The following is a 14,180-nucleotide window of genomic DNA, read 5'->3' as shown; positions in this document are numbered from 1 at the left end:
CATGCCAATGTCAAGCTCCATCATGGCCATGACATTGTCAAGTCCATCATGTAGCATGCCAATGTCAAGCTCCATCATGGAGCATGCCAATGTCAAGCTCCATCATGGACTTGACATTGTCAAGTCCCTCATGGAGCATGCCAAATGTCAAGCTCAATCATGGAGGTGATGGAGCATGCCAATGTCAACCTCCATCGAGGACTTGACATGGTCATGGCCATGACAAGCTCAAACTCCATCAAGGACTTGACATTGTCATGTCCTTGACAAGCTCAAGCTCCATCATGGAGTAGATATTGTCATGCCAAACATGCATCGCTTAACACTAACATGCAGCGGACATTGACATGAATCCTATCTACATTCACATCAATCGGAGCAGTATGACAACAATCTGATCTACAATGTCATCGGACCGATCTACATTAACATCTATCCGATGAGGAAGGGATGGAGAGTGCTTACGATGGGGTGGGGAGCAAGCGGCCCCGATGGAGGAGGAGGTCGCGCACTAGCGCCGGCATGTCCTCGAGGATGTCACACTCCAAATCCAGGAGGAGCCGGAGCAGCGGTCGGCTGGTAGGGCGCCGGAGCCACGATCGGAAAGCGGGCGCGGAGGGAGCTGAAGGCTGCCGACGAACACGTGGTCAGCCGAACGACTGCGGCGCGCCATTCGGAGCAGCCGGACGCTGCTGGACCCATGGCATCAGTGCGTGCATCGGGGTCGACGCGAACCCCGGCGGGGGCTCCATCTCCCTGCTAGAGCCCGGTGCACCTGCCGCCGCCCTCGCCGACGGAAACCCTAGGGGGCAGGGGTGAAAACCCCACGTAGAGGTATCCGCCGATGGAATCCCGGTGGCCTGAAGAGCGGTGGCCGTGCTGCGAGTTCCCATGCCGGCCGGCCTGGTCGCGGCCGCCGGCCTCATACTCCCGGACGATGCGCAGGAGGGCCTCGTTGGACCTCGTCACTGTCGGGCGGGCGGCTGGATCCATCAGCGTTGGAGCGGAAGGAGGCGGAGGCGAGGAGGCCATGGGCGGCGGTTGATGCGACAGCGCTCTCAGTGTCAGTAAGAGAGTTGAATGGAGAGAGAGAGAAAGAGCGAACCAGTGATTGGATGTGGGGAGTGAGAGACAAGACAACGCGGTGTCTCTGCGCTTCTTCACGCGTGCAACCGTTGCACGAGGGCGTGCAAAATCGCACGACAACAGGACAGATCCGTTGGGAACTGCTGATTCGGGTGTTCCTCCATGGCCTGTCCCAAGGGTGTTTTAAGAACTGGTTGAGCCACAACACGAAAAGATTCCAGGCAACCAAATGGACCGAATTCTTCTGAACCGATGCAAGGCAGGGGACACCAGCCTACCAAACGCGCCCATTGCCTCCAGCAGCACTTGCGCGTGTTCTATTTCATCAAGGTCCGCGTCCATTCGTCACGCTTCACCAAAATCTGCCATCCAACACCTCTAGCTCTCCGACAATGTCTATTTCCTGACAGTCGTGACTTCGCCTTCCCTATCTATGATTCGGAGTTGACGGCTTGGAACGCAAGACCTCGACTTCGACTAAATCCGTGACGTCAGGCACTTCCGATTCTTTCTGACAATCTATTGACCGTTGTCGGATTTGAAACGTGAGTCCACACCCCTAACCCTATGTTCTAAAATTCAATCTATGTTGTATATGCTAAAATCATGTATGCTTGCATTGCATATCTTGTTGCTTGGAGGTAATTAGCAAATACATAATATGATAATATTAAATATGGTGTATGTAGCGATGATGCTACCTTGTCCTTACTTTACTTAAACTTGGGATAGCTCACCAATGCAATGCTTTACCATGCTAATCAACACTTAATTTGTAAGGTAAAAAGTTAACTTGATTTCCTCGTACATTAATTGTTGGGATTCTGATTTCACTTAAATTGCTAAGTTGCATCATATCATCTTTCTCATGGCATGCATACATTTTGGATCTCTGTCGTATTAGAGCATGTCTAACAGGCCCCGTATTTTTTCGCCCCGTAAAATACGAGTAGAGGGCCCTGTATTCACTTTTCGCCGGCCGAAAACTCGGATGAGCTAGCAGAACCCGTATCGTCACCCTGTAAAACAGAATATTTCCAAAAATATGCAAAAAAATTCTCTTCTTCCTCCTCTCTTTCTTCCACCTCGTGCCTCAGCTCCTGCCCCGCCCCTGCCCCGGCCGCCCCAGCTCCGGCCGCCCCCCCCCCCCGCCCACCACGGCCGCGCACACTCGCCCCCGCCGCCCACCTTTGCCCCCGCCGCCGGCCCTGCCCGCCATGGCCGCCCGCTCCCGCTCCGCCCCGGCCGCCCCGCCCGCCACGGCAACCAGCGCGCAAGCCACGGCCGGCTGCGCCCGCCGGCTGCGCCGCTCCCGCCGGCGCGCGCCCGCCACGGCCGGCCGCGCCGGCACCAGCTGCGCCGCGCCCGCCCCGGCTACCCCCCGCCCGCCACGGCCGCGCGCGGCCACGGCCGGCCACGCCCGCACCGGCTGTGCCCGCTCCGCCACGGCCGCCGCCGGCCCTGGCCGCGCCCGCTCCGGCTGCCCCCACGCTGGCCGCGCCCGCTCCCGCTCCGGATGCCCGCCATGGCCGCGCCCGCTCCAGTGGGCAGAAGCAGTTGCTAGCTGAAATTTCAGCCCGCCAAGGGTGAGGGGTTGGCCCTGTATTCGGCCTCCCGCCCCATACAAGTAAGGGGCCAAAAGCCACCCCGTAGTCGAAACTGTAAAAAATCGACACGGGGGCTGTTTTACGGGGTCTGCTAGACGGCCGGGTAGAGGCCTACCCCGTATATCGGCGGTTATTTTACGGGGTTGGGCCTTTTACGGGGTCTGTTAGACCTGCTCTTAGTAAGTGGTGTATCTGTTGTTCTTTATAGTGTTTCGCTTCTTCACGGATAGGACTTGAAGTTGATATGAGCAACGACAAGTTCTCCGGCCCTATCTCGACATCGTTTTGCCAGCGAGTGGAGCATCACCGGAGGACGCTCCCAAGCAACCGCGCGGCCGCTGTCCAAGGACAACACAACGCCGGTGTCGGCTTATGCCGCGGCCAAACGTACCCACGCCCCGGCGACGACGGGCTCCCAGAACCAGCGTCACAGTGGTGAACAGAGCCGGCCGACATGACCCGCGCGTGACCTGACCGACCCACACAGACAACGGGCTCATCAAAGGCCACGGCTGTAACTCCACCGGGATAGCACATGCAGCGCAGACGAGGAGCTGGGTCAGGGAGGGGATGAGGGAGGAGGAAGAGGCCGCTGGACACCCAGCCGGACCCGATGGAGCCAGATCGACGGCCACCAAGCCGACGTACCGCCCCCCGCACGAGAAGTCGCCGGGGAAGCCGGAGCCACCGCCATGTGGACGACCAAGCACCACACAGAGCATCCGGGCGCCGCGCCGCCACCGCCCCACGGCTGCGAGGGAGGCCCCGCCGCCGCCATCCGTCACACGAGCTTTGCCCGGCGGCGAGACCACGGCGGCAGCGAGGGAGGAGGCTGGATGGGTGAGGGTCGAGGAGATCTAGGGTTTTCGCCCCCGAGCCGCCGCTGCGGGACGACGCGGGGGCTCGATCAGCAGTATATAAATATTGAGCACTTACAACAGTATTTTACACCCATCAACTGTCACTATAAGGCTGAAATAACTAACACTTCTGGCTAAACATCTCATTTTGGACATACCATGAACGTGTTATAATTTCGGCTTATAACTACTGTTCTCTGTTTCTCATGCTGCACATAAGGATAACTCCAGCTACTCCAGATACTGGTGATAAAGATTGACCTGGTGGTTGATGGCCTCAGGTAACACTGGTACCACTACAGAATATGGCGAGGAGTTGACACTTCCTCCCTTTGGTCTCCAGCAACGTCATTTTTTGAGAAGGCCATAAGATTTGGGCCAGCTGATTGAATTTTTGGTTTTGGTAAGCAATGGCCAAAGTCTTTTTTTCTCATGTGTAGATTCGTATGATAGGGTTGTAGTTCTGTTTGACTTAGTTCTCCCTAGAGATGTGTTCTTTTAGTTGGTGTGGAGACTTGCCCAAGGCCATACATTGTTTTTGGGAGGAGAATACTGTGCTTTCCGCTCCTTCACCTACAGCAGCATTTTTTTCCTGATCATATGCATTACTGCAATTCTTACTTTGTGGGTAGCTAATGCAGAGCGACGCAGGATCTGATACGAGAAGCCGCGTGGAACCTACAATAGCCCTCGTTATGTGTTGCACTTTCACATGATTTTAAGTATTATTTCATTTGCAATGGTACGACATTAAGTCGATACATTGCCAACTGTTCAGTAAGGGAGTAATTTAGGTTTGTCTCTGTTTTTTAATATCTTGTGCTGCAGCTATGTGGGCTCTGTCAGCTAGATATGGGTCTATAAATTTGTGTTAATCCACATAGTCTTCTTGAAATAGCTATTTATTTTTCTTCTAAGATTGGAGTTCATTCCCAATTGCAATGTTGCTTTGCGGCTGATGGAAAAAAGAATCTTAGAATCATCAGAGTGGTGTATTTTGTGTACTGGCCCTCTGAAAGAGAGCCACAGAAGTGCCTGCTATTGTGGCTTATACTATTTATAAGCTCATAACGCACAAACCATGGGCAATAAATGGTTCGTAGGATGTGTTTCCCCTGATTGTGATCTACTAAGCACTACATTTGCACAACAAGATTTTTTCCCTGCAAGATTATTGTCCAGACTATAGAACAAAAAGAAATTGGTTGTATTTTCCACATAAAGTGATACAATTTGTATGTTTCTTCTTTTGCCTAAGAACAGGTTGTGCAGAGAATCTTTTGTGGGTACCTTGATATGGAACAACACAGGCAAATGTCTCTTCTGTACCTGCTGGTTATGGTTAAACAGTTAAAAGGTTAGCATTGATCCATGGAAAATTAGTCGTATAACCTTAGATTTTGTTGTAGTGTCCTTCAAAATATCGAGTAAAAGATTAGGAGGAATGTTGTAGTGTGGTGACAGCCAAACAAATATTCATGTGAGGAGAAGCTTCGATTGCCTCCACATTATCGATGTTATACATCCAACGGGCGTAGCAACGCGCGCTAGGTCCATCTATTTTGAAACTACTTCTGGGGGTGTGTGGGAGGTGTAGAGAAGAGAGGGCTACTTCGGAATATGCAGGTACTCCCTCTGTCTGTAAAAGGATGTCTCAACTTTATTAAAATTTAGATGTATCTAGATTTCTAGATACATCTAAATTTGTCTAAAGTTCAGACATCTTTTTATGGACGGAGGCAACCAATGTACACATCTGTGTATCAAAAAGAAAGATGGCTGAACAAGAAGAAAACCGCCGGCCACAAAATTGAAACCTTCGCAGCTGAAGATTCTTCTGAAATTATCCTTGCTGGATAGTCCCCAGCCTCGCAGATAGGGTCTAAATTAAGCTGCAATGACTATGACTCAACATCTTGAAATGGAGCGCACTTGGAGGAAAGCATGTCCAGAAAAAAAAAATCTGCTATTGCAATATTATCATACCAAACCAGAGATCAGTGGATGCATTTTGGATTTCTATGCAACCTTAGCCTCATTTTGGTTACCGCAATAAGTGGTGACGGTGATGAATAAAGGGCGGGTGATTTCTCAAAAAAAAAAAAAAAAAAAAAAAAAAAACCGGTGGCTTCCTGGCGCGCGCCAGGGTGCAGTTTCCTGATGAAATGTACTCGCTGTATTTATCCGAAGTCAAGCTTTCTAGTAGCTTGTAAAAAAAATTCCCTGGGCCGCATAACTCTACCACGCACTCTCTGGAACCCCGGCCCAAACAGTCCAGGACCCAAACGTCCACAGACACTTCAGGCCCACGAAAGAGAAGCAAGCCGACGAACCAACCAGCTCACTCGCCGTGCCGTCTGGTGCCGTCCCATCTCGATTCTTCCACCCACCGAGCCCTCGTCTCCCCGAGCTCAGCTGCCCGATTCCCCTACGCCGACGCCAATCTTCCCATCGCCGGCGAGGCGACCGCGCCCGATGAACACGTCGCAGTTCATGGACAAGCAGATCCTGGGCCTCGCCGCCTCCGCCTCGCCCTCCCTGCCGGGCGGCGGCGGGAGCGGGGGCGCGGAGCTCCTCGATCTGATGGGCCCCGACCCGCAGGAGGAGAGCGAGGACCGCCTCCTCCGCCGCCGCCACCACAGCTCCAACGGCGCCGCCGACGTCATGCCCAGCTACGACTTCCAGCCCATCCGCACCACCGCGGCCGCCCCCGCCCCCGCCGCAGCGCCGGCCTCGTCGTGGGGGTCCCTCGATTCCAGCTCCAGGGCCGCCTCCGCCTCGTCCCCCTACAACCTCAAGGTACCTTTCATTTGGTCGGCTAGATCGCTCGGTCTACCTGCGATTCGTGTCCTTGCCTAACGCAAATTTACTCGATTGTTTCGTGACGCCTAATCCACATAGCCGCCTAGTTTGGATCAGAAAACCGGTAGCTGCTGTGATGTTGAATTGCTGAATGGTATGCGCCATAAGTCGATCTGCCGGGATAAAAATGGAACTACATCGCTAGATTGTTGCCATGTTTTATTGGGATACATACATGATAGTGCTAGTTCTGCTTCTAAATTTTGTGTATCGCATAGGATGTGCTGGGAATTCAACCATGTTGTGTAACTAAGCACATACCGATGGTACAATAATTGAGCCTGCCAATTTCTGAACCCATCGACAAGTCTCGTAGCAATTCAGTGAAACGTAGCTCAACTGAATTTGTAGTACATGCCATAGCCCATAGGCAGATGCTTATTTGCTAGAGACACGATTAATGCAACTTGACTCCTGTAGATTTGTACGTTAAGCTTTTTTTTCTGCTTGCTGTTAGCTGCCGGTGCATCTGTACTGTGAAACCTATGGCGAGATTTTATTCTGTTAGGCTACATAGAAATTTGCGTGGTAGGTTCGCTTTAGAAGTATCACTCTGTTCCATTTTGTAAGCCATTTTAGCAAACTAACATTATGGAACAGAGGTAGTATATTATTATAGGGTCTAATGGACTGGTAATATTTACTATGGCTTGTATGAATAAGCACATGAGATTTCCTAGTGGTATACGTGCTACATATCTCACATTTACGACTTCATTTGTACTCTTCTGAATCTTAGTTTGTTGAATTTGCAGTTCTTAATTAGTTACTGCTATATAACCTTTCTTGAGTTAAGCTCTTACTCTTGGGACTCCATGGTTCTGTTGATTGCATGGAATGAACTGCTAATTATTCTTAGTTTTATTTGATAATTAAACCTCCCTTCATCACATGAATAGTGTACTTACTTTTTTTTATTCTTATTGGAAGAGTGCTGGTATATTGGAGAATCGTGCGCCCAACAATGTTAATCATGAGGAGGACAGGAGTAATTTTGGACTGGTTACTATAGCAGATATTGATCGAACCATGAAGAAGTATTCTGATAACCTGTTGCATGCACTAGACGGTGTAAGCTCAAGGCTTTCGCAACTGGAGGGTAGAACACATCATCTTGAAAATTCTGTTGACGAGTTCAAGTTAACAATTGGCAATTATAATGGCAGCACTGATGGAAAACTGCGTCAACTTGAGAACATGCTGAGGGAGGTATGCTTCATTTAACTCACGCGCTCTCTCTCTATCTAAGAAATTTTTGTAGACCCTACAATGGTGAAGATTACTAAGCAGTGCATATGACGCCATATTGGAATACGTTCGATGTCATATTTGAATAAAGTTTACTGTGTTATGTAAGTGTTAGCAGTAAGCAGGTCATGGTGCTGTGCTTTCTCACCAATGATCATTTTCTACAACAGATGTGCATGCTATACCTTAATTAAGTTGAAAATTGTTGCTTTATTCGTCTTGGTATTTATACTAGTGGCTCACTTTCAGTTCAACAGTGAGTGGTGAACTGTACATTTATTTGTTTGTTCGGAGACATGGATCTACTCGGTGAGATGGTTATGCATACTCCCTCCGTCCCACGAAGGTTGTCTGAGATTTGTCAAAATTTGGATGTATATAGACACTAAATAGCATCTAGATACATCCAAATTTTGACAAATCTCAGACAACCTTCATGGGATGGAGGGAGTACATAAGATGCATTGATGGTTTCATCTTAGATGAATAGCCCTTCTTTAGTTACTCCCTTTTAAACCCACCATTTATGTTATATATGCTCAGGATGTGGCTACACATGATCACCTCTTATGTAATCACTGCTCATGGAGTTTTTTTTTTCTTCCGTTATATATATGTAAATTAAGGATAAAGCATCAGTAAAGTACTTTCTGAGGATAGTTCCCCTATAATATTTGAATTGCTGCATGCAGGTCCAAGCAGGTGTGCAGATTATGCGGGACAAGCAGGAAATTGTGGAAACACAGCTCCATCTTGCAAAGCTCCAGCCAGCCAAAACTGAGACCCAGTCATCAGAAAATAGTGGTGTTGGACAGGCAGACTCTCGGCAGCAATCAGTGGCTCAGTCACAGCATCAAGTCTTGACCCCTTCCCAACCACAAGCATTTCCTGCCCTTCCTGCTCCAAATGCGCCGCCTCCACCTCCAACTTATCAAAGCCAGCCTCCAGCACAGTTTCCAGGCCATGCACCACATTCACAGATGCCATCTGCACCAGTTCCCTCAGTGCCAGCTTTACCACAGGATCCATACTACACACCATCTGCTCAGCCAACTGAAGCTATGCATCAGCAGTATCAAGCCCCTCCGGTTTCACAGCCGCAGGCGCCGCCAGCACCACAACAGCACTATCAAGCGCCTCCAGTTTCGCAGCCGCCGGTGCCTCCAGCACCACAACAGCAGTATCAAGCCCCTGCAGCTCCACAGCCGCAGGCACCCCCGGCACCACAACAGCAGTATCAAGCCCCTCCAGTTCCGCAGCCGCAGGCTCCTCCAGCTCCACCACAGCAGTATCAACCTCCTTCACAGTTTCCTCAATATTCACAACAACCCCAGTCTGCAAATGTTAACCCTTCAAGTGCACCTCCTGCACCCCAGCAGACAGAATATGGACCTTCTCATAACTATCCACCAAACGTACACCCTCCTTCACCTTATATGCCACCGCCTACTGAATCAGCCCCTCCTTTCTATGGACAGAATCCTAGCATGTATGAACCTCCTGCAGTTAGGCCCAACTCCGGGCCACCGCCATCCTATGGTTCCACTGGGTATGGGCCACAGGGAGGAAATAGTTTTTCTGAATCATATGGTTACACTGGATCTCCTTCGTACCGTGGTAATGCTGGAATGAAGCCCACGCCTTTTGCTCCCTCTGGACCATCCTCTGGGGGTAGCAGCGGTAACTACGGCAGCAGGCTCCCCACGGCTCGGATACTACCACAAGCAGAGCCAGTCAGCTCTACGCCAGCTGGTCCAACAGGCAACAGGGTGGCGCTCGATGATGTGGTGGAGAAGGTTGCGACCATGGGGTTCTCAAGAGAGCAAGTGAGGGCGACTGTGCGGAGGCTGACCGAGAACGGGCAGAACGTCGATCTCAATGTGGTGCTCGACAAGCTGATGAACGGGTGATAAGTCAAGGTGTCAGATCCCGCACAACACTACTGTTTGGGACAGTTTGTCTATAATATTTTGAAGTGATATGTCTCGCGCGCAAAGATCAGAGTCCAGATTGTGTGGCCTGAAGAAATTGGACAGGGCAGAGTATCAGGTCTGCTGCCTTCCCTCTGGGTCTTGCTGTTATCTTCCGTCCAAACAACTACAGGTGTTGTTTATGAGTGATACTCTCTGAGTGGATACATAACATACATATGGTTCTTTTCGTATATGTGCTGATGAACTGCCTGAAAAATCAAAACTGTGGTTTCTTGTCTTCTGTTAATAAACAATATTTAGTGTGTTTTCACATTTTAAGCTAGCTATTGGATTCCATATATTACCAAAAACTCAACTATGGTATTACCGTCCACAAGAAACACCTATATGCGTATTGCAGGAACTGATGAATTATGCTGGATTCACACGCACCGTCAAAGTGATTGCCTATGGGCTTAAATTTCCTGACTCGTGTGTTCCGTAATAATAGTGCTCCTACATCTCCTGTTAAAAAGAATATGTGCGTGCACATGCACTAGTACATGCGCACACTTTTTGTTGAGGTAAAATTGGCAGTTGTTCTTCTGCCCATTCAATTAAGAAAGAATAAGTTCTGGTTAGAAGAATATTTTCTAATAAAGAAAATATATTACTATCACGAAGATATCAGTTGTATGCAACCTTTGCAACGACACAGTGCCCTAATGGTGACACGGATGCACACAACCAAGAAATGAAGCATTTTAAAAAAAATCCGCTATGATCTATTTGCAAGGAAAAAAGTAGCGCGCTAAATGAAATAGCGTGGTCTTTCTCTAAACGCAATGCAAGTTATAAAATGCTAATAGCACGCCTATTCTTTTAAATAGCGGTTCGCAAAAAGTTAGAAAATTAGCAGGTATAGGATGTATATCAAGGTTTTCATAAGCTAAAAATTGTTCAGAGTAATACATGCATAACTAATTGACTAGTTTTAACTGAATTATATAAACATGTTTGTCCTTCCTATGATAGAGACAAAATATGTAGGACGAAGATAAAAACTACTTAAGTGAACTGAACTAAAAAGTATAGAGCTAAACTGAATGAAGAACTATAGAGCTAGCTAACCTATGGTGTCTACGGGTTACGGCTACCACTACTGAACTACCTTTCTGTACTGGCCAGCTTGGAAGAGAAACTGCAAGGATGAAACTAAATATGACTGTCGTGTCGCATGCTACGCAAGAGGTGGTGGTGGCCTGGCAGCGAAGACCGGCGTCAGATCGAGGTCCTGATCGAGGGGCGCATCCTCCTGGTGATTCTGGTCGGGACGAGCCACGCGAAGGCGGCCGGGCATAGTGGACTTTAATTGAGAAGTGTTAGTTGCTCTATCTCGTGTTATCTAAATTGTTACTTTCAGTAATATATGCAATTGTACATCTTTTGTCATCATCAGTTATCCAGTGAATGATGGTATAATCAATGAAAAAATTCGCTATCACTTCTTGCCATTTTTTGCCTTTTTTGTTTGCCATCTCTGAGTTGTCTTCTTTGGTCGGCCCCCCTCAAACTTTTTTCCTGCCTCCGCCGTTGGGGCAGACCTGGAGGAGAGTGGCGCTGGCACGCTGCTACTGTAGCCGCCACCGCCGCGACGCGTAGGGAGTCGAAAGTGACGACTAGTTAGTTGTCGGCCTAGGGTTGAGTTGAGCTAGGTTGAAATCGGGGGGCCCTTGACAACCGTTAGTTCCACACACAAAAATAGCGCGCTATAGCGCTATAACTTTACAACAAATAGTGAGTTTAGGGCTGCTAATAGCGAGATTAGCACCATAGCGGGCAAATTATGCATAGCGTATCATTCACCTTCTAAATAAATACCCTATAGCGCTGCTAAAACGCTGAAGTAGCGTGCTATTATTTTCCAGACCAAACACTACTAAGACAACACTAAAAATTTATCTTTTAAAAAAATGATGCATCTAAGAAGGAAATAGTGCACAAGTGTCGTGGTCACCCTGATCCTAGCTCATAGGTTTTCACCCTAGAGAAGATCGGCTCTCTCAAAAGCAATGCTTCAACAAGACCATTATCAAATAACTAATTAAGGCTAGACATTAGGTTTTCACTCTAAAGATTAGATTTTGAACTTCTCATGTACCCACCTCCACTTACCGATGACACTAATCTAAGTCACAAATCATCAAACCAATCCCTCATCTCCACTAGGACTCAAACCATCATTACTAGGATCTCGACTTCCATGTCATTCTTCACTACTGACATCATCATGGAACTAAAGACATGTCCCACGATGCCACATGGACAACAAAGCTGAGTATTGCTCCTTCTGAAACAAAATGGTCCGAAAAAATATGGTTGTGTGCGCTATCCAATCTGGCAATCTCCAGGCGTGCACATGCGAAGTGTACTGGAACACGATATTCCGTCTAGATCAATGGAGATATATTGGAAGAATTAGGTTTAATAGTGGGGATAAATGGCTCCCCATCTACGGGGATACATTCATTTTGAAATTCGAGAACTCATATTCCAAAGTTATGTTTTATGAAACTATGAAAAAGAATTAGAAGATAATCAATGATATATATACTACTCTAGGCTAACCAAATTTCTGGTGCACAAGTGTGCAAAACCTCTCTATGAAATACTTCGTACTCTTGGCCAAAAAAAAGATAAGATCTGGTGTAATAAATTTTATAGTTTTGAAATGCGCCTACTCACTGTACGCTGGGCTGGACTTAGCCTGTCGGCCGCGTCGCAGTCGTGGCGCAGGCGCCGATCGATCAAATCCACGGAACAGAAGCGCGCGTCGTGTTGTGCTGACTCTGGCGAGCGACAGAACAGTGCCGATCCAGGCGTCGCCCTCAGGCGCCACGGCCCACGCCGCCGCTCGTGGCGGTGATCGCGTTGCTCCGCCCGCTCGGCATGCCGAGCGGCGCACGCGCCGCGGTATCACGTGCCGTCATGTGGCCGCCATGCCACGCATTAAAAGGCATGCGCGTGCGCGTAGCTAGCTAGCTAGCTAGCGCCGGTGGCTGTAGCGGTCGCCGTCGCGTCGGCGAGTGGAGGGGATCGGAAGATGGTCCCGATCAGCGAGATGGTGATCATGATCGATGCGCACAGTTAGTGCCGCTGCTCCCCCTGTACCCGTCACCAACTTGGGACCGTCCATCCATGATCCATCTGATTGATATTCTCTCTCGCGCTCGCCCTCATAGATCCGGATCCTGTCGTATGGTGCTACTGCTACTATCCGATTCTCAGGTCGGAGTGGACGGATCGTCGCTCTCATCATCGATCGCAGATTGCAGATCGCACCGGCCGGCCAGGCGGCCACAGCCATCGCGGCGCGCCCGGGGAAGGCTTCGAGCTCGAATCTCAGTCCTCATGGTCATGGTGTGCCTCGCCGAACTTCCACATGGTACAGATGTGCTGGCAGCGGCTCGCTCTACGACGAAGACGACGACGACAATAATATTCATCGGCTTTGGACGGTGGCACGACCGAATGTTCGCTCCTCTTCCCGGGGGATCGATGTACGCGCGCGCGCTTTTGATCTAGAGTACTACCATTTCTTTTCTGCCTCGAGAAGTTCCACACATCGTGTACGTGTATGAAATTTCAAAGGCTAGTCATCGTAGGCCTATGTTTGGCAGAATAGCCGCCGTATTCCACGAAAAAACCTAGCCCTCCACTCCTTCCTTTAGGTCTCCTTTGGCATTAGAGTGTTTGTGAAGATTAGTGGGGATAATACTTTAGAGTATTGGGTGAACTCCTAGTATTACCTAATCCGCACAAAACCCCATCCACAATCTACTAGGTAGGGGTAAAGTATTGGGATTGAAAAAAAAAATACACTAAGATTTGATGAAAAGTGAGGATAAGCGGCGATTAAACTCGCAAATACTCTAGCACCAAATATGTAGTATTCAGAATAAGTGGGGATTTGAAATTTGGTGGAGATTATCCCCGCTAATTCCCACTAAAACTCTAGAATCAAACAAGACCTTAGAGCAAGAACAATAGAAGAGACAACAACGGACGCGGACGATGTGAACTCGAATATTCCATTATAGAGATTGGAAAGGGATAAGTATAAAGGGATTCGACGATCTAAAAACAAACAAAGGGTTTAATAATCCCTTCCAACGAATATTATTTTTTTGTGGATGAATAATATTTGGCTCTATTTTGGATCGGATTTGGCGGCATGGCCAAGCGGTAAGGCAGGGGACTGCAAATCCTTTATCCCCAGTTCAAATCTGGGTGTCGCCTGACCAAAAAAATACTTAGGATTTATTATTGTACGGGATGAGGGAAGGCTTACTTATGAATTTCATAATTGATTCTATTCCGCAATTCATAACTACGAAAGTAATTGGTCGAAAATAGCGTCGAACATGAGCGCTAGACTGAACACCCACGCAATCTCGATTTGACACAACAACAACACTTTCCACCTCTCTTCCTTCCCTTGGATCAGATAGAAAATCCTCACTTCTCCAAGACAGAAGAGTAAAAAATGCTATTTTAAAGTTTTATATTTTTTTTAATGCACGCACATATATATATCCTATGCT

At 48.5% G+C, this 14,180-nt stretch overlaps 1 protein-coding gene and 1 non-coding gene across 2 annotated transcripts; both read left to right on the top strand.

Moving 5' to 3' along the window:
• The first annotated feature begins 5,947 nt into the window (after positions 1 to 5,947).
• LOC127341210 (uncharacterized) lies at positions 5,948 to 9,909 on the top strand. The gene is made up of 3 exons (XM_051367006.2): positions 5,948 to 6,352; positions 7,346 to 7,624; positions 8,356 to 9,909. Exons 1-3 carry the CDS (start codon positions 6,029 to 6,031, stop codon positions 9,571 to 9,573), a joined length of 1,821 nt encoding a protein of 606 aa, XP_051222966.1. The 5' UTR covers positions 5,948 to 6,028; the 3' UTR covers positions 9,574 to 9,909.
• Positions 9,910 to 13,804: 3,895 nt separating this feature from the next.
• TRNAC-GCA (transfer RNA cysteine (anticodon GCA)) lies at positions 13,805 to 13,875 on the top strand. Its single transcript has one exon. It is a non-coding gene; the product is annotated as a tRNA-Cys (tRNA).
• Positions 13,876 to 14,180: the final 305 nt, after the last annotated feature.

This window comes from Lolium perenne, chromosome 3 (genome assembly GCF_019359855.2).
Source record: "Lolium perenne isolate Kyuss_39 chromosome 3, Kyuss_2.0, whole genome shotgun sequence".
Taxonomy (NCBI): domain Eukaryota; kingdom Viridiplantae; phylum Streptophyta; class Magnoliopsida; order Poales; family Poaceae; genus Lolium; species Lolium perenne.
This window is presented reverse-complemented; position numbering and strand designations above follow the sequence as displayed.

Bases quoted from the DNA above. Each gene is read 5' to 3' on its own strand.
- LOC127341210 (XM_051367006.2), top strand. From the start codon at position 6,029: ATGAACACGTCGCAGTTCATGGACAAGCAGATCCTGGGCCTCGCCGCC. The intron at 6,353-7,345 runs GTACCTTTCATT...TCTTATTGGAAG, and splicing joins CGTCCCCCTACAACCTCAAG to AGTGCTGGTATATTGGAGAA. The intron at 7,625-8,355 runs GTATGCTTCATT...TGCTGCATGCAG, and splicing joins TTGAGAACATGCTGAGGGAG to GTCCAAGCAGGTGTGCAGAT.